Raw genomic sequence first — 20,228 nt, forward strand, 5'->3', positions numbered from 1 at the left:
GTTTCAGCAGTTACGTCTAAATGTGGTCTGAATGTTCTCTTCCAAGACCTTTCAGCTCAAAGTTTAGGGAACGATTTTCACCTATTTTCACCACCACAAAGTTTTGATAGTGGCGCTCCTCAGTCCCACGGAGGTGGTGCTCCATCTGGGGGCAGAGCATATTTTAATTCTCAGAAATCCCCTGGGAATAACCTGCTAGGGGACACATATTGTTTGGAAGGAAATGTCTTGACCTTAAAATCTCACCCAACGACCAGCAAGATCCTTGCCATGTAGGGGGAGAAAGACTCTGCCTGTTTTCATTTCCCTTCCAGATGTGAGATAAGACAAGTAAGAAAAATCCTTCAGCAAAGCTGCAAGAATGATTCAAAGTCCCATTTCCACAAATCACCAGAAACACCACATATGCAAACTTAAAAAAACAACACCTAAGTTTAATATATTTATGTTTTGCCCTTCCACCCAAAGGATCCTCAGGAGGGCTAATAATTCAAGGTCAAAACTGGCAATGGTATGTGGTCTTTAGGGGGTTTAAAACCTTTGCCCCTGCTATTTTCCCAATTCAAACCACTGCTGTCTCAGCCATCAGTTTTTGCACAAAGGAGAGAACTCTCTATTTAATTTGGGGGTGGGTAGGGTTGCTCGGTCCCAGCACCTGCCAACCTAGCAGTTCGAAAGCACCCCCGGGTGCAAGTAGATAAATAGGGACCGCTTACTAGCGGGAAGGTAAACGGCGTTTCCGTGTGCGGCTCTGGCTCGCCAGAGCAGCGATGTCACGCTGGCCACGTGACCCGGAAGTGTCTCCAGACAGCGCTGGCCCCTGGCCTCTTGAGTGAGATGGGCGCACAACCCCAGAGTCTGGCAAGACTGGCCTGTATGGGCAGGGGTACCTTTACCTTACCTTAGGGATTGCATATGGACCACAGAAGTAGCAAAGGGTTAGTACTCCCCTACCATCCAAGGTGATTCAAAATGAACCTTTGTTGTTGTTGTTTAGTCGTTTAGTCGTGTCCGACTCTTCGTGACCCCATGGACCAGAGCACGCCAGGTACCTCTGTCCTCCACTACCTCCCGCAGTTTGGTCAAACTCATGCTGGTAACCTTGAAAACACTATCCAAACATCTCATCCTCTGTCGCCCCCTTCTCCTTGTGCCCTCCATCTTTCCCAGTATCAGTGTCTTCTCCAGGGAGTCTTCTCTTCTCATGAGGTGGCCAAAATATTGGCGCCTCAGCTTCAGGATCTGTCCTTCCAGTGAGCACTCAGGGCTGATTTCCTTAAGAATGGATGTGTTTGATCTTCTTGCAGTCCATGGGACTCTCAAGAGTCTTCTCCAGCACCATAATTCAAAAGCATCAATTCTTCGGCGATCAGCCTTCTTTATGGTCCAGCTCTCACTTCCATACATCACTACTGGGAAAACCATGGCTTTAACTATACGGACATTTGTTGGCAAGGTGACGTCTCTACTTCTCAAGATGCTGTCTAGGCCTGTCATTGCCCTTCTCCCAAGAAGCAGGCGTCTTTTAATTTCGTGGCTGCTGTCACCATCTGCAGTGATCATGGAGCCCAAGAAAGTAAAATCTCTCACTGCCTCCATTTCTTCCCCTTCTATTTGCCAGGAGGTGATGGGACCAGTGGCCATGATCTTCGTTTTTTTGATGTTGAGCTTCAGACCATATTTTGCGCTCTCCTCTTTCACCCTCATTAAAAGGTTCTTTAATTCCTCCTCACTTTCTGCCATCAAGGTTGTGTCATCTGCATATCTGATGAGCCTTACATGGTGACAATTTGTGTAAAAACAGCAGCAGAAGCAACAACAATAATATCAGCTCCATATCTGTGCCTTTATCTTCTAGTTTGGTCCTCAAATAATTAAAAATATATAAAATAGTGGTACATCAAAACAGAGTTAGTTCTTCAAACCATATAAATCTAGCACCTAAAGCTTAAAATGCACCCAGACCCCTAAAATCATCTTAAAAGTTCAGGAAAATAAAAATGTCAGGAGAACAAATCAGCATCAGCTGAACCTCTCTGGAGAGCAAGTTATTCACGTAGAGACCGCTGAAGCCACATTTCAAATAATCTACATATCATAATTCATTATATTATCATCATGGCTTCCTCCAAGGATTGGTGACAATTGTGGTTTTGGATGAATTAGAAATGCTGTTCTAAGATCCCTACTCTCCTTCCCCACCCACCCCATACCAATTTTGAGGGGAAGTTGTGATACCATCACAGTTAAGCCCATTCGAAATGTATATTATCGAGAGTGAATAACTGCAGATGAAAAAAAGAAAGAAGCAGCGGTGATGATAAACTATGGGCATGGTCAATAGCTGAGTTGTTGTTGCATACTAAGACAGGAAGGGGGAGGAAGAGGTTGGTGCAGTGCAAACGTGCTGGCAGGTACATTGGATTTCACCATGTCAACCACACCCCTCTCTGTCCCAGTATACAGGAGCAACTCAGTTGAAGGATGGTCAGGTAAGTGGCATAGCCCCACTCTGCCATCTTCTACTTTTAAATGGCTTTGAATTGGCTTTGCCAGGTGAAATTATTGTTATTATTACTACTATTATTATTAGAACCTTCCTAGAAAAAGAACATCAGAGTGCTTCTGATCACTGTAATTCTGAAACAGTTTTTTTGTTTGTTAATATGTATGCTTTTTATTTTCCTTTTTGTGTATGAAGAGACTTGCTTTCATATACAGTAGTTTTCTACTCATCATCATTAATCATAAACTGAAACTGCTGGCGAACCATACTACTTCTCAACTTTCCAGTTACCATTATTTCTTAAAAGGCAATCTGGCACTGGAGTTCTTGTAACAATTCTTGCTTTTTCTTCTTTTTGCATTGTTTCCCAGCAAAATCGGTTATTCATTTTCATTGCAGTTGCATGCTAGTGACCACTAAATCATTTGTACATGTTGAATGCAGTTATGATTAGATTTTGTTTTCCTGGATAGCAACTAATTTGTGTTTATCTTCCTTTGCGCTTATTTGGCTTTCAGATCGTCCTGATCCACCTTTTGATTTGGAATTGACAGATCATCAAGAGAGAACTGTTCAGCTCACGTGGATACCGGGCAATGACAATAATAGCCCTATTACGAGTATGGTTTGCTATCTATTTGACTAAATTAAATTAAAAGGGGAACAATGTGTTACATTTAAAAGGGAGTGTGTTTTATTCCCAGATTCTAAGTAATTATATTTTTCATTTGCAATTTTCTTATTAGCTGTACACTTTTGTACCATTATTGGACACTAAATAAAATAAAAAGGCACAATTCTTTAAGGCAGGGGTGGGAACCTTTCTTTTCATTAAGAGCTGGAGATCACGAGGCACGGCCTTTTCTGTGACTTCTCTTGTGTGTATGTGCTTGCTCTCTTTCAACCATCCACATTTTTTTCTCAGCCACCCACCCCTCTGTTTGCTTTGCCAGCACAGATATCAAGTTCTTCTCTTTCCTGACAACAGAATGCCTTGAAATGTGGCCATAGTAATGGCTCATCTCAGAGGAACTGGAAGTCAAATGCTGCTTCGCTCGTTGTCTTCTTCTCATCTCCTTTGTCTCTCTGTGGTCTGGCTTTTCTGTTCCTCTTCCCTTTAACCAGCACCAGCCCTGATGGTGTGCAGCTGCTGCTGCCATAAACAAATGCTACAAGCTGGGTTAGAGAAGTCTATTTCTAGGACAATCTGCCAACTTTTAAGGCTATAGCATTCCTGTTTTCAAGCACATGAAAACCTCTTTTTATACAATTATCATATTTTTAAAAATATATTTATTTCTAAGAAAAAATGTTTACATTCCATCCTAACCATTTTTCAGTATACAGAGATAATAGATAGTGAAACCTATAATAATAATAATCATGTTGATATCATGCCATTCCTACACTAAAAGAGGACAATTTCTTATAAAATTATATTGACATAGATATTGTCCTCAGCTCATTATAATCTGAAACATTTCCTTTTTGCTTGTTGCATGACAGAAAGTTCTCTGGTTTCTGAAGCAATCCTCTTTTATTTTATATGCAGAGTTTGTCATTGAATATGAAGATGCCATGCGTGAACCAGGGATATGGAACTACCTGACAGAAATCTCTGGGATCCTGACAACTGTACATTTAAAGCTGTCACCATATGTTAACTATTCATTTCGTGTAATAGCTGTCAATGACATTGGAAATAGCCAACCAAGTGAAGCCTCTGAACAATACTTTACAAAAGCTGCAAGTAAATAAACGCTATCACTTACAATTATCAGCTTAGACCATTACTGAATTATTTGGGATGGGTAAAGAGTTTACTCAAATATAAATATTTAACTTCTAGAGCCGGATGACAATCCTACTGGGGTTCAAGGGATTGGATCAGAACCTGATAATTTGGTGATCATGTGGGAGGTAAGGATATATACATTTTTTAAGAGTTTGAACCCTTTCAGAATTTGATCCCAAAGAAGGTGTCCTCTTTGGGCTCCAGGGAGGGTCTCATCACAAGCTGTAGGGCAGTGGGACTTTGTTGAGGCTGCTCAGCCTCCCCACCTAACATCTGACGTGTGGGGTAGCGTAGCAGCAGTTGCTTACCCACGTGTCAGCTGAGCAGCCTCAACAAAGCACCACTGCCCCTCTGGCTCATGAGGAGAGCCTCCTTGGTGCCTGAAGAGGGTGTCTTCTTTTAGCGAGGATCTTCCCATGTGCTGAAGGTTTGCTTAGGCTGCTCAGCTGCTGCACAGGAAACCTTCCCCATGCATCAGCTGAGCAGCTCACCATAGCCCCACTACACCTCTGGCTTGCAAGGAGACCCTCCCCAGAGCCCAAAGAGGACACTTTCTTCAGGCTCTTGGGAGGGTCTCTACATGAGCCACAAGGACTCTCCAGGGTGCTCCCCAGTTCTGGTTTACTGGTATTGCACATGTGTGCAGTTGCATGCAAGTAGATCACACACAAGTGGGGAGTTGCCTGTATAAGAATAAAATTTCATTAAATTAAATAAAAAGGGGAACAATGAAACTGCCCAAGATTTCTGAAAGGGTTTGGTTGGAAATATCTAACTATGCAAGCAATAAGATCAATACATTTCACAGGAAGCACCTGATTAAATTGGCATATTGTGGAATTCTTCAAACCAAGGTCAATGGTTTTATATAATTCTTGTCTTATTTTCTGTATTTTCTTTAAATGCAGTAGCTAACTATAAATATCTTCTTCTTTTTCACTTTCCATTTTAGCCCTTAAAGCATTTTCAGTCCAACGGTCCAGGGCTCCAGTACAAAGTCAGTTGGCGGCAGAAGGATGGCGATGATGATTGGACATCTGTTACAGTTGCAAATGTATCCAAATATATTGTGTCTGGTACACCAACCTTTGCTCCTTACGAGATAAAAGTGCAGGCGTTAAATGACTTGGGACCTGCTCCAGAACCAACAACCACAATTGGACATTCTGGGGAAGATTGTAAGTTGATTTTTTTTCCTCTCGCAATAATCCTTGCTGCGAGGGCTATACATTTATCGCAATGCACTGAAGCTTTGGTAGTAATTACATTATGGTGCAATATATAGATTCACAACCAAATTTCTAGACTTCTGAAGTCTCTAAAGTGTCATGAGTGTGTGTAAGTTGCTCTAACCTGAGATTCATTGAATTTTCTCCAACAGTACCAATGGTTGCTCCAGGCAATTTGCAGGTACAAGTTGTAAACAGCACCTTAGCAAAAGTGCAATGGGATCCAGTTCTGTTAAAGTATGTCCGAGGTCATCTTCAGGGATACAAAGTAAGTTAACCATTGTAGCCTCTTAAACAATATTTACTCTTTGTTTCTATTTTTGGGGTGGGAACTTCTAGCTATGAGTTCTGAACTCTAAATATTAAAGCTTATCTCTTTTTATAGCAGTCTGTTTCATTTTCAACAGCCAGTATTTGATTGAAATAGCTATTCTGTCAGCTTCCATGTGATTAAAGTAACTGCTTGAGCCATTGTGCTTCACTTTCTAGAAGAAAGGCCATTAGTTCATTCTGTCAAAAACGATTTTTAGCCTGACTGCTGATATCCTTTACCCTTAAGTGCTTCCAGAAAAGTGTGACGTGAATGGTTCTGAAAATTAATATAGCATGACTCAACCAGGGATTATTCTTTCTAGTACAACTAGCATTAGGGAAAAAATCAGCAGGCTTGAATAGTTATTTTTTTCTACTGCTAATAATTGTGAATTCTACCTTCTCATACCAGCATATTAGATAAAACTTAAAACAATTCACTTTATAAATAATGTTCTGCATAAACCTGGCAGGTACTGTTTTATCAAATACTATCATCCTGCTGTGCCACTAAATCGCTTCAGATTTGTTTCTGATAAACCTTTTAAAGTAATAAAAATAAAGGTGAATGCAACATATATGCCGTGTAATTGTCATGGGCTAAAAAAATTAAATCACACCCTGTAACCACAGATGAACATGAACAGTCTTAAAAGCACTTGATTAAAAGGATCTGTTGGTGGGGCTTATGGGCTTTATGTCGAAATAAACATGCATAGGATTGCATATATCCAAATAAGCATGTTTAGGATTTTGTATGCCTCAGTAAAAGAGCCTCAGAACCCTAAATTGCATGGCAGAAACCTTTATCATAGTATGTTGCAAACCAGTAAAGCAGTGGATAAATATTTTTTAAAAAATATATATTTAATTTTTAGATTTACTATATGAAAGTGGAAAGTTTATCTGGAAGAATTAACCAGCATGTTGAAAAAAAGGCATTGTCTTTTCCTGGAAATAAGACGCATGGAATGTTGCCAGGACTGGAGCCATATAGCACTTACAAATTGAATGTTAGAGTGGTTAATGGAAAAGGAGAAGGACCAGCAACCCCTGATGAAACATTTAAAACTCCCGAAGGAGGTATGCAGTTAGAAAACAATAAAGCTACTCTATTTGCATTTAATGTTTCAAATGCATTTTACATTCTTGAAAATCATAATCCTAGCAGTGATCACTAGGATTTCTTGAGTAAAACATGAATCAGATTAGAATGTGGGTCTTACATTGTTCCACTACCTAATCAGTATTACCGTACATTGTGTAAAAGGTGGAAGTAAATGTAGGGCTCATTTACACTGGCTTGTATTTGAACTTTATTTAATTTTAGTTAATAATGGTGGTGGTGGTGATGGCAAGTTTGTTACTTATCTTTAACATGTGTCATTTTATCATCTTAAAAGTTCCGAGTGCACCCTCATTTTTGAAGATTACCAATCCCAATCTGGATTCCCTCACTTTGGAATGGGGACCACCTTCTCATCCAAATGGTGTTGTGGTAGGATATATACTAAAGTTTCAACCAAGTGAGTAGACAGTTGTTTTTCATTTCTCAAAACACATGATTACTGAATAGTTAATAGCAGCTTTTTAAGTTGATAATATATCTTTGTAGGGAACAGATTCAGGTAGGTAGCCGTGTTGGTCTGATGCAGTCGAAATATATAATAATGATGATGATGATGATGATGATGTCCAGTAGCACCTTAGAGACCAACTAAGTTTGTTCTTGGTATAAGCTTTCATTTATATATATATATATATATATATATATATATATATATATATATATATTGTAGGGAACAGTTTATTAAAAATGCTTCAAATGGGAATGGGCAATGCTAAATCAAATCTGTCGACTTTTAAAACTTCCATTGTATTCCACTTCTGCATTCTTGGTGTCCCATTCTTATAGAAAGCAGGTTGCAGGATAGCACTTTTCTCTCTCTCTCATGCAATCTGGCATCGTGTGGTTTTGGAATGCCACCTGATGGTTGAAGGCAAAATCACTGCTCAAAATCGCTACCTCCTCCCATCAGCCTTCAGTTTTGATTCATGGCTGATTTATTTTTTTCAAAGCACTCCACTATTTCAGGTTTAGGTTTTCCATGTCTGTATGGTCTGTCTGTCTGAGTTAACCTTGCCCAGCCCTCCACAACTGTTGGTGTGCTTCTTCATTTAAAAATAATAATAAAGTTCTTTCCCACTCCATTCCCTTTCAGCTTGCCCCATCAAACGTTTTCTGCTTTTCCAGCATCTGTCACACTCCCTCCAATTTTATTTTATTTTTAGCCTCTGTTTTCCTCCCTGCTTGCCTTGGCTACAGCCTTAGAGGCATGAAGAAGATAACACACAAATCCATGACTTTCCACAGTACCAGAGAGCAATGCTGCATAATTCAATTTTTACCTAGGGCTGCTGAAAAACATACTGCTTAGTGTGCCAAAACGTGTGCCATATGGCTACATAGAATCATAGAATTGTAGAGATGGAAGGGACCCTGAGGATCATCTAGTCCACCCCCCTGCAATGCAGGAATATGCAGCTGTCCCATACAAGGATCAAGCCTGCGATCTTGGTATTATCAGCACCATGCTGCAACCACCTGAGCCATCCATGGTCACGTGATTAAGGGAGTTTACTAATTCAATATGTGTTGTTAAATCTGGTGCAATGCTTTTTGATGCAACAGTTATGTGCTTCCAAACAACTACTTAACTATATTATTTGTGCTGTCTTTCAACAGTTAATAACACACATGAATTAGGCCGCTTGGAAGAGATCAGTATACCAGCCAATGAGACCAGCCTGATATTAAGCAACTTAAATTACAGCACTCGATACAAGTTTTACTTCTACGCACAGACATCAGTTGGAGCTGGAAGTCAAATAACAGAGGAGGCAGTAACAATTATGGATGAAGGTAAGATGGGTATGTATAAAGAACGTCCACTTATATTTGAATAATTGTGCTATTTTTCTCTCTCAAAAAATAAGTGAATTTGGCTGTCTGTAGTTGGAGAATTGTCTCTGTGGTTTTGGTTTTCAAAAATTTGGTGCTCTTAGAACTGCTGTAATGTTTATCCCTAGAAAAGCTGTGCATAATTGTTTTACAAGGGACTTTCATATGCATATAGTCACTTATATCTATTGTGTCATGCTAAACTATGCTTTTTAAATTGTCACATAGCTTTCCAGGCACCATAGCTGGGCTATGGTCACACAAAATTTACTCTAAAATGGCTATATGATCATCTTGCAGTTGTATGTATTTTATGAAACGGTTTCCTTGCTTTCCACTGCCCAATGAAAACAAGACTTTAGGAGATTTAATGTCTACTTTTAGCATTTCCGTACGCTGCTCTGGTTCGCCAGAAGCGGCTTATTCATGCTGGCCACATGACCTGGAAGCTGTATGCCAGCTTCCTCGGCCAATAAAGCAAGATGAGCGCTGCAACCCCCGAGTCGGTCATGACTGGACCTAATGGTCAGGGGTCCCATTACCCTTTAGCTTTACTTTTTAGCATTTATACTTCCTGCAGTCCTGAGTGATTCAGTCAGAGCTGCCTCCCTACCTTACATTAAACCACTGTGGATTGTGCAGTTTCACATGGGTGTTTTTTCTTTGTGAGTACAGATATACCCTGTGGGGAGAAATCTCTACCTGAAATATATATTTTTACCCATACTCTACAATATCCGACCAAGTGCACAGAAAGTTGCCATTTGGACGTGCCATTTGCTTTCGTAGCTTAATCATTGGGGATGTATTTGAGCAGATACCTCAGGATCATTAACATGAAAACAATAGTCAGAAAGCCATGTAAAAGCACCTGTATACTGCAGCTGTCTATGCATTACCATCATGTATTATACCCCAAATATAATGCATTGTATTTTGTATCAGTTCTCCAGTTTTGGCTGCTGCATCAGGATTCCTAATTAAAGCCTGTTCTGCAGGTATAATACTTTCCTCTGAATCACTGCCCTGAATCTAATAGTATCCAAAACAGGGATTAAAGCCAAAACCAAACATAGCATAACACGTAAGGTGCTAAGCAGTGGCAAGTTACAAGTGAAAGAAACTATAAAGTGACCTTCCCTCAAAAAGCAAGTACTGCTGTTTTTGAAGATGCCAGACTAAAAGCATCATAAAAACTGGCAAACAGAGGAAAGTAATGCTGGTCACTTAGAAAAGAAAAGAAAAAGCTGTCAGGCAAGTCCTTTATTTGGACAAAGCAACCGACAATTGTCCTAAGTTTGGCAGAACAAGGAAGTGTCTTTATTCTGGAAAACTGCTATAGTGTGTGTGTGCGTGCGTGCGTGCGCGCACATGCATGCACACCTATGATTTAACTTAACTTAACTGCACATTAATAAATTATAAGACAAAAGGAAAAGTGGTTAAGAAAGATATTTCTTTTTTTAAAAAAAATAATAGTAGGTGAAACAAATGCATGATTATTAGCCTTTGTTTTTAAAATCACTCTTTAGTGTGAGTGTTTAACTTCTTATTCCCTTCTTCTAATACTTTAACTGCATACCTTTGCACTTTAATATATATGTGTAGATTTATACTATAGGTATATAGATATATACGCTCCTTTTGTTGTACCTAATTATGTAGTGTCGTTTTATTTTCTTCCACTTATGCTGGTATTCTTCCGCTTGACCTAAGTGCAGGTAAAGATGAGCATGAATTGTATGGATTTTTGCAGATTCTAAATTCAGTTTCTTTAAATAGAAATCAGCCTGTAAAAGTGAAAGGAACAATGCAATTCATTAAAGGAGAATGTTGTGCTGATAGAGGGAATGTTTATGGGACACCCATCAATTTCTTTAACATAGTACCTGTCTTATTGCTTCAAAAAGCATACGTGTATCTACTGTCTTTCATGACAATCCATTAGACAGGCTCTGAGGAGGAGGCAAGTTTGTGCTACAGGGAGGAGCTCATTTTTCTATCACTAAGGCTGCTTTGTGGCAGTAATGATAGCTTGCAGGTTTCTCCTCCTTCAGAACCTCTGAGAATGCCTCTGCTAGCAATGGGGGGCGGGAGTAAAGGCTTCCCTCCCCAATTAATTCAAGCAGTGGTGAGATCTAGTGTCATGTGTTTATTGGTCACACCAAGCTTTCAGATGTCTGTGTCCTGTAGAAGCAAAGTGGCCTAGTATATTGCAAATAAAATGGAAGCAAAGATGGTATTAAATAAAGTTCACTTTTCAAATACACAGACACACAGACATGTACAGTCAGTTTATTGAATGCCATCTTTTGCTTACTCGTTTCCAGTATACCTTTCTCCTTATATGTGTCGCCTTAATAAACACACCGAGAGGATAGTTTCATGACCATTTTGGTTCCTATTATCTATTGCTCTATTGGAGAGTTTTATGTTATCTGTGCATAGGCTGACCTGTTAAATGTTCTGTTTGGTTCACAGCTTATAGAACTTATTAGCTGAAAGTTAAGATGGCTGTTGTTATTAGCATAAGAAAGTGAAATATAAACAATAATTGGAGAAATGGTAATCAATACTACTATCTAAAGAGTAGTATAGCACTGTGATGTTGGATTAAAGCATCATGGATTAAAACATCATAATGTTGGATTACTTCCTGTAGAATTTCAAATCAAAATTTCAGAGAATCTGGACACATCAGCCTATTTCTGACTCATGTCAGTTTTCCCCATGTATATATTCATAAATTCATTCCACTGCATTATTCTCTATTTTTTAAAATCCCATATAAAAAAATTCTGATTTAAGTTTTTACTTAAACACATAATGAAACACAATATACATATAAACTACTTGAAATAGATGGTTGTCATTGTTGGTATTTTGCCTATTTATATGAATTAACTGGCTATTTAACTTGGTTAATAAAAAAATAAAGCTCTCTAGATATGTAGTTTATTAACTGAAGCAGAGGATAACAACAACAATTGTAATAATAATAGTAATAAATGATTAGTAGTAGCAGTAGTGCCTTGCCCATCTGGCTGGGTTTCCCCAGCCACTCTGGGCAGCTCCCAACAGAATATTAAAAACACGATAAAACATCAAACATTAAAAACTTCCCTAAACAGGGCTGGCTAAAAGTCAGATAGTTGTTCATTTGCTTGACATCTGATGGGAGGGCATTCCACAGGGCGGGCACCACTACCAAGAAGGCCCTCTGCCTAGTTCCCTGTAAACTCACTCAGAGCTGGACCTCAGTGTCCGGGCTGACCAATGGGGGTGGAGATGCTTCTGCAGGCATACTGGGCCAAAGCCTTTTAGGCTGGATGTTAGCATCCCCTGTTCATAATACAATCATCTGTATTGGGGTGGGGGGGACCACAATGGCAAAGATGAAAAGTCTTTGTTTTCCTGAAAATAATAATAGTAATAGTAAATAAATAATTCCATATGCTGCCCATCTGACTGGGTTGCCACAGCCACTCTAAGTGGCTTCCAGCAAAATATAAAAACACAATAATACATCAAACTTAAAAAAATTCCATATACAGGGCTGCCTTCAGCTGTCTTCTAAAAGTCATACAATTGATTATCTGTTCAACATCTGATTGAAGGGCGTTAAGCAAGGTGGGTGCCTCTACTGAGAAGGTCCTCTGCCTAGTTCCCTGTAACTTTACTTCTTGCAGTGAGCGAACCGGCAGAAGGTCATTGGAGCTGGACTTTACCTGCTTTGTTAGATTACTCCAAGAGAAACGTTTCCAAAATCTCAATTCTCCATAAATTCCTCTCTGTGCCTAGAGCATGAACAGATTCATGTTTGATTTTGCTCTGAATGCATCTCTGCAGAGTGGAGCACAGTTCACAAATGTGCTAACTGACTGGTAACAATGTGTTGCATCATAATGTAAACTGTTATTTTGGGGGAAGCAAAGATTAGTCTTCAGACATTTTCAAGAAATCAGTCAGAATTAAGTCCTCTTTATTGAAGGAATAATATCCAATTGTGTTTTGCCGCAACTTCCTTTAATTTTGCATATCTGCTGCATCACTAAAAGGCATCTGTTTTGCAAGTTCATCAAGGAAGGTTCCTATTTTTGAGTACCTAGAACTTACACAGGCTCAAAGTAGGGCGATTCTATATTTTGTTTTACAGATGCAAACTGGGAGCTTCCTTCTTTTCTGGATCAAGCAGCAGTAAATATGTGCTGCCACAGAAAGCAGGAAGTTTATTTCAGTTCCAGAAGCTGGGTGATGGACCATTGTTGGGGTGGATTAGCACAATCTTAAAAATAAAAATAAAAAACTCGGATCTTTCCCCTGACAGGTTTTTCACATTGTTTCCAGGGGGAAAGAAATGCATGGTATTTCATTCCTCAAATGGTTTTGCATGCTGAATAATGTTTGAAAACATGTTGTGAATTAACCACATAGAACACACAGAGGTGCTGAAGAGGCATCACTTTACCTTACCTTTTAACAGCTAAGGTTTTCATTTTATGAAACCCACCTCTTTTGCTGAATTTCTGCTGTTCTTTTGTGACAGAAACTGTTTTATGATTTTTACTGCTTATCTGTGTTTATTATTGTTTATTACATTGCTGTAACCCGCCCGAGGTGAAGGGTGGGTAAAAAAATCATACAAATCATTAATAAAGTAACAAACGCAACCTACCATACACTTCAGCTATAAAATCCTTTTTTACTTGGTCATCTCTGGGATTGTACAGGTTGTACCATTGCAGTTCTTGATGGGTGCCTCCTTGTGATAAAAGCCTATGTCCATCAGAGTGATGAATGAATGATTATTAGCCTTTCAAGATAGCTATAACTAATATTATTATTGATCTGCATTTTAATAATGATTTTATATGCTTGTTTTCCTTTTGCAACTTGTTCTCCTATTGTATCGAGTAAAATGTCTTTAAAAAGAACCTGCATGGGTGTCCATTTATGTATGTGTTGTGTTGACTTAACAGGTAAGATGGTGCTGTGATGTATGAAACATTTTTACTCTGTAAAAATATTTTCGCTGTTTGTTTTCCTCTTTCCTGCTTTCTCTGATGAAGGAAATTCAGAGAACCCTTTTGAAACCCCTTTTTGAAACCTTCCCTGTTATGCATACTGTACCAGAGACGGATTTAGGGTGGCGAGACTGGTTCCCCTGCACAGGGCACCGAGCCGAGGGGGCGCCCTCCCGCTTCCTTCACAAAGCCTAAGTAAGTGCTTGCTTCGGGAAGGAGGCACGAGGGCTTTGACAGGGTCCCTCCAAAAGCCTAGTTAGTTCTTGCCCAACTGTGAAGTAGGGCTCCAGGACCCTGCCAGAGCCTTGTGCCTTCATCCCAAAGTCCGGTGCCTCGCTTAGCCAATTTGGGAAGCTGCTGCAAGGGCCGGGAGGGCATCAAGCTTTGGCCTTGCACAGGGCACCATATTACCAGGGTCCACCCAGACTGTACCTCCCAACATATAAGGGGAATGACATTTATCTTATGGATTTTAATCCCATCAAAACAGCTGAACTGCAACGTTCCACAGAAAGAAACTGCAGGAAAGAAATTCAAGAATTACCAAAACAATATGAAAATAGAAAGTTATATTCCTGCGTGTCTTTATGGTTTTCCATCAATCTGTAGAATTACTGTCACTTTTGAGATGTTTGCTAGCCTTTTAGATGTGGCTAGCCTTTTATCTGAGAAGTAGAATTCATAAACATGCCTACTTATCTGGAAATGTCACACTGAATTGAATGGGGCGTACTTTTAATGAGTTGCATAGAATTAAACGGTTATATAGTTAGTTGTACTTCATAATAGACTAACATAGCTTGCTTACTAGTACGTCATATGCAATGTCTGCTAATCCTGTAGTCACTAATTCTCCAGTGGTGCCAGAGTGGAACAGAACTCGGGGGATCACCTCCACTGGGTTACCAGGCAGGATCCTCTTTTATAATAATAATAATAATAATAATAATAATAATAATAATAATAATAATAATAATAAATTAATTAATAATAATAAAGTACAACACCATGAGGAAGGGCTTCTCTTCAGCTTCCAGGCCTGCCTTGCATTGTTGGCAGGCAAGACAGTTGTTCAGAGCATCACAGACCTTTGTAACAATTTTGAAAATAGATTCCCCCCTCCCTTCCCTAATCCTTCTAGTTAGAAATTTGAATTATATGTAGAAGGACAAAAAAGCAAATTTGGGAAGGAAAAAATGATACGTGAACCTGTTGTCCACTTCTGTTTATGGAGATTGTTCATATAGTTTGGGGAAATATAAAGACTGCTTACCTTCCAGTTTCCCAAGCTCAGGGCCACCAAAGCATTCCATTTTTTATAATTTTGGTAAAATATATTATGTCCAAACAGGTGCAAGACATTTGCTGTCTTTCTAAATGTGCCAGCTTATCAGGTGGCTTTGAGAGGTATTGAGTCCTCCTTGTCCCACCATATATTTTTTTTAAAAAAACCAACAACACAAGGACACAGAGGCAGCGATAGCCACTGAGCAAAATGAGGAGAAGAAAATAGAATAACTCCCCATGGCTCTGATTTTCCACCTTTTCCTGTTTGGGCTTCACTGCAACCCTCCCTGGTGTGTTAGGATGACCTACAGATGGGGGTTTCTGCAAAGCAATGGAAGCTAGGAGAACTAGAGTATTTCATTCCACTTTTCATTGGCAGGTCAGATTTCATGGAAGAGCAGCAGCTCAGTGATAGAGCATGTGAACACCCCCAGTTCAATCTCCAGCATTTCAAGGTAGGGTTGGGGAGGACCTCCACCTGGAAACCTGGAGAACTGCTGCCAGTCAGTACTAAGCTAGATGAACCCAGTAGTCTGAGTCAGTGTAAGACTGTAAGACAGTTTCCTATGTTCCTATCCTTTCATGGTCATTCATGTACTGTTCCTGAACAGAAATTTAATCATAGAATTGTAGAGTTGGGAGGGAGTTGGAAGCCCAACCATCTGCAGTAATCTTCAGTGGGGACAGATTTGTCCATCCTCACAATGGCAGCTCACTATAAATGCAATACTGCTATTTCCACAGCCTACAGAAGCTCCCCATCTGTGTGCAAAGCTGCACCCTCAAGATTCCTAATGCTGCATTTCATAGAAGAAGGCAGCTTTGGGATAAAACAATTGAACCTCCCTGCTGTTTGGATACAAGAAAACCTAGTACACCTGAATTGAAGGCTACCCCACTGCAGAGAGGGAAATATTGACATTGTCTATTCCCATTCTCAGTGGGGTAGTTTGCAAATAGGTGGGGTAGTTTGCAAATAGGTAAATATAGAGAAAAGCAACAGTTATATTCTTGGAAGCCCATTCAGTATCTGTAGTGGGTTTAGATAGTTTAGTAGGAAGTTCTTTTTCTTTGTTAACCATAGCAGTACATTAGCTCCAGTGTTTTCATGCTTGTTGTATTAGATCTACTAATACTATTAGTAGACCTCCTGTCAGAGTAAAGTTCATGGTAGAAGCTTATCCAAATTCTTGTCACAGCCCAGGGGCTGAAGGGAAGCTCCTCCCCTTGGTTCCATTTTAAAGAGGACCGTGCCTGGTAACCAAGAGGAGGGGCTTTCACCAAGCGGAAGAGTGGTCCACCTGAGAATTGCTGCTAATGGGAATTCATGGTAAGTCCACATTTTTCATTTTTCCGAAAACGGAAACAAATCAATATTCTATTCCTTAAGATTCAGGTTAGGGAAGAAGTTAAAGCTGGATTGTACGAGATGCATGCCGCCTTTCATATTTTGCTCTGTTTTTCTTGTGTATTTAGTGCCACCAGTGTATCCAGGGATCAAAAATGTTACGGCAGCTGCTGCTGAGACCTATGCCAATATCAGTTGGGAGTATGAGGGTCCAGTTCATGAGAACATTTATGTTGAATATGGTGTGGCAGGCAGTAAGAAGACATTTCATTGAATTCTTCCAAATGCTGTAATATATTTCAAAATATTTTAATAATAAGAAAATGGCCCAATATCGACTTAAGTTTTCAAAAACTAGTTTTGCTTCTAAACAACTGCAGCAAACTTTTCAATATGAAGTGCATAGAAGTGTGTACACACAAACATTTGAATTAATGTTATTTTATTGTATTGTTTTAGGAATTAGATCCAACAGCACTTAATAAAATGCCCCTAACTGAATGGACACGCATGGAGCTGCACATAGAGTTTTCTATCGCAGCTACTAAATTCCTGTTGATCAGCTGTTTAGTAGGTGGTGACTGAATCAAACCCTTTCCCGCACCCCCAAACAGCAATTCAGCAGAATTTTTAGCATTGTTTTGAAAAGCACAAACAGCCCCAGAGGGAATTGCTCATGCAGAAACTGTGTGAATTGGTAGTTCCCCACCAAGCAGCATATATATGTGAGGAAGCACTGCTTCTGCATCTGCAGTTACTCCTCTTTCCCCACCTCACTCTGGTGAGAGTTGATGAGGCTGCCCATCATAGAGTACATTCAGTCTTATTAAGCACATACATATTTGTTGTGCTTGGAATTCTGTTATTAAAATCTCATTAATGCAATGCAGCTTCAGAGATGCTTAACCTGAAAGGTTATGAAGCAAAATGCTTTAAACTACAGTATATTGAAACTGGGTTTGTTTGTGCCATTAAATTCATATGTAGCCAATTAGTCTTAATTAAAACTAGAAAGCCTGATTTTCTAAACATCTTCAGGGCAGCAATTTGATGCACCTATAATCCTAAAGTTAAATGCTTGATGTTTTGATGGCAAAAGGTGTCTGCTTGTTTGCTTTCCTTTAGTTGTATTATGTCCATGAGGTTAAAATAGAATAGAATAGAGTTGGAAAGGACCACCCAATACAGGAATCTTTTGCTCAATGTGGGGCTTGAACCCAAAACCCTGATATTAAGAGTCCAAAACCCTGATATACCTACTGAGCTATCCCCCAAAGGTCACTTTTTGGTGCTCAGGGCATATTACTTGCCCCATTACATGAGAAGGAAAATAATGCCATCATCAGTCCCCAGTAAAGTCCAGTTTCAGAGAAGCCTTGTGTAATTATACAATGTGTATCTTTCACATTTTTAATAAATCCTGAACAGAAAGATGTGAGAAGCATATCTGAATGGAAGGATTTTCACTCTTAATTCTGAGAAAGATGAACTAGGCAGAAGTGGGCAGTTCAATGAGCCACACAAATTCTGGTTATGAATGAATTCCTCCCCTTTTCTTTGCTTGATTGTTGAGAAATTAAGGAAAATGTAAAGAAAAATCTAAGTAGAAAATGTGCCTCTCTTAAAAATTTAGGGTTTTAACGCCATTTTCCAAGAAAACAAAACTATAATCAAATCTTTGTGGCCATTTTAACAGTTAAAACAACACTTCCTTTCCTCTAGCAGACTGATCAAAATGAATCTTTCACAATAGATGAAAAATGAGATTGTGACTGTTTCCTGGCTGATAGCTGCTACAATAGAAAGAGAGAGAAATAAAGGCACCTTAAAGGCTAATAAATATCTAACAGCGTAAGCTTTCATGAACTGGACTCCAGTTCATCAAATGCATGAAGTACTATTCTAAGTTGACAAGTATACACCCACATAGGGTTGGGAGCAGGGTTATAAGCAGTATATATTTCATTATGAAATGAAATGCAAAAAGTACAAACTGTGACAATTACAGTATATCTTAAATGCACATAAAATCATTTGTGACTATACTATTCATAATTATTAATGTTGCTTTGTGAATAGAGCCTGTAATTATTTTACATCCATTTAAAGTCAGATATAATTATTGTAGTCTTCAGGTTTTTTTTCAACTCGTTCCCTTCCAATCTCACTCCTTACTGTTTGCACATGCACACACACACAGTGTCCTCTATAAGTTGTTCGACTACAAACCCCATCAACCCCAATCAGCATGATCAAAATTCAAGGAGGATTGTGATTTTACAACCTCTGGAGGGGTACCACATTGACTAAGGCTGTATTAGTCCATTAAAGCATGTACCATAATAAAAAATATTAGGCTTTAAGATGCCACAATACTCTTTGTCATTTAGCCTACAGTTTACCTAGATATTGTATATTAGTAAATAACAGCAAAATATTTTTGAGACGGAAATCTAAACTTTTGCCAAACGGCAGTAAGAAGTGTAAGCATGAATTCAAGACAGTGAATTTAAATACTCCAATTGTTGTGTTCCTAAAAATTTTGTAGGCAAAGAAGATTTGAAAAAAGAAAATGTTAATGGTTCCCGGAACTTCTTTATGTTAAAAGGATTAACACCAGGAACATCATATAAAGTCCGGGTTGGTGCTGAGGGTCTTTCTGGTTTTAGGAGTTCAGATGCTGTGTTTGAGACAGGTCCAGGTGAGGCACACCATACCAATTCTGCTCTGCATTCAGAATTGTGATGTGTTAAGTGCTGGGAATCTGAAGTAGTGTTATGTTTGTATATTTATATAAAAATTATCCTTTTCTGCTCTATCCAAGGGAGAGCTAAAATGTGTGTCTCATACTCGCACCAGCATGTCTTTGGTATGCTCCATGAATTTGTTGGTTGTCTTTATCACTTTGCCATTTGTTGTAAGGAAGTATACATTTTTCACGGCTCCTTTTGAGGGGCCCTTTTTAATTCTTTGTTTCTGGATTGTACATTTGTGTTAGAGAATAACTAAGTCTAAGGGCATCGAACTCAGATTATCAAACTGGTTCCTTCTAGCTTAAGGATCAATAAAAATGTATTAACTTTGTTGTTCTGATAGACCAAATTTATTAAAACCAGAATACGTATAGTATTTGGCATGTTTTGTACTGAATCAAATGTAAGAAGGGAGATAAAGAGCGTCTTTCCATTTATCTTTATAAAACAGCAATAATTTAAAGAGGAAAATAATAGTTTTTGTTACCAATATTTTGTTACCAATGTCATGTTGAGTGGCATAATCATATGTGTTTAGGGGGTGTGCTGTTGGTACAGGTGTTGGTTGCATATTGCATATACACTGCAATATTTCAAAAGCAATGCTAAGAACAAATGTTAACTTTATGATGTGGAACAATTAGAAAGATACCAAAGAACCTGATAAAGAGGGCCAGTTTAAAAAGTTAAAGTCATGTACTCTGATTATATATGGGAGGAATGCAAAGTGCTCTTCTACATGCAACCCCATGTGTTCAGAAAGGGTCCTCTGGTACAGGAAAATGCGAGTACAGATGAATCTCCACTTCTGCATGATCAACTTGTGTGTGACTGCCAGGAGTGCCAACTCTAGGGGGACCTGGGGGCCCGAGCACCCACAAAAAAATCTTGTGGGTGCTCAGCATCCGCACTGCAGGGCCCCCTGCACAACTTACAATGCCTTGCAAAGCACTGAAAGTCACATCAGAGTCCTTGTGAGACCTCGGAGATGCTGTTTGAGGCCTTGCAAGAC

At 39.1% G+C, this 20,228-nt stretch overlaps 1 protein-coding gene across 21 annotated transcripts in view; it reads left to right on the forward strand.

The window, feature by feature from the left end:
• The window catches only part of NRCAM (neuronal cell adhesion molecule), a 139,960-nt gene that overhangs the window by 97,107 nt on the left and 22,625 nt on the right, over positions 1-20,228 (forward strand). For 10 of the 21 annotated variants that reach the window (XR_008332595.1, XM_053407274.1, XM_053407273.1 and 7 more), the window contains 10 exons: positions 3,025-3,126; positions 4,059-4,256; positions 4,356-4,426; positions 5,254-5,479; positions 5,683-5,798; positions 6,721-6,925; positions 7,246-7,368; positions 8,589-8,774; positions 16,592-16,717; positions 19,012-19,164. Coding sequence is in view for 20 of the 21 variants with exons in the window: in XM_053407274.1 (XP_053263249.1) it covers positions 3,025-3,126; positions 4,059-4,256; positions 4,356-4,426; positions 5,254-5,479; positions 5,683-5,798; positions 6,721-6,925; positions 7,246-7,368; positions 8,589-8,774; positions 16,592-16,717; positions 19,012-19,164 (1,506 nt within the window). In the remaining variant the exon portion in view is untranslated. The remainder of the gene's footprint in view (positions 1-3,024; positions 3,127-4,058; positions 4,257-4,355; positions 4,427-5,253; positions 5,480-5,682; positions 5,799-6,720; positions 6,926-7,245; positions 7,369-8,588; positions 8,775-16,591; positions 16,718-19,011; positions 19,165-20,228) is intronic. The other 11 variants (XM_053407279.1, XM_053407285.1, XM_053407282.1 and 8 more) reach the window with 4 other exon arrangements.

Source organism: Podarcis raffonei, chromosome 10, assembly GCF_027172205.1.
Source record: "Podarcis raffonei isolate rPodRaf1 chromosome 10, rPodRaf1.pri, whole genome shotgun sequence".
Taxonomy (NCBI): Eukaryota; Metazoa; Chordata; class Lepidosauria; order Squamata; family Lacertidae; genus Podarcis; species Podarcis raffonei.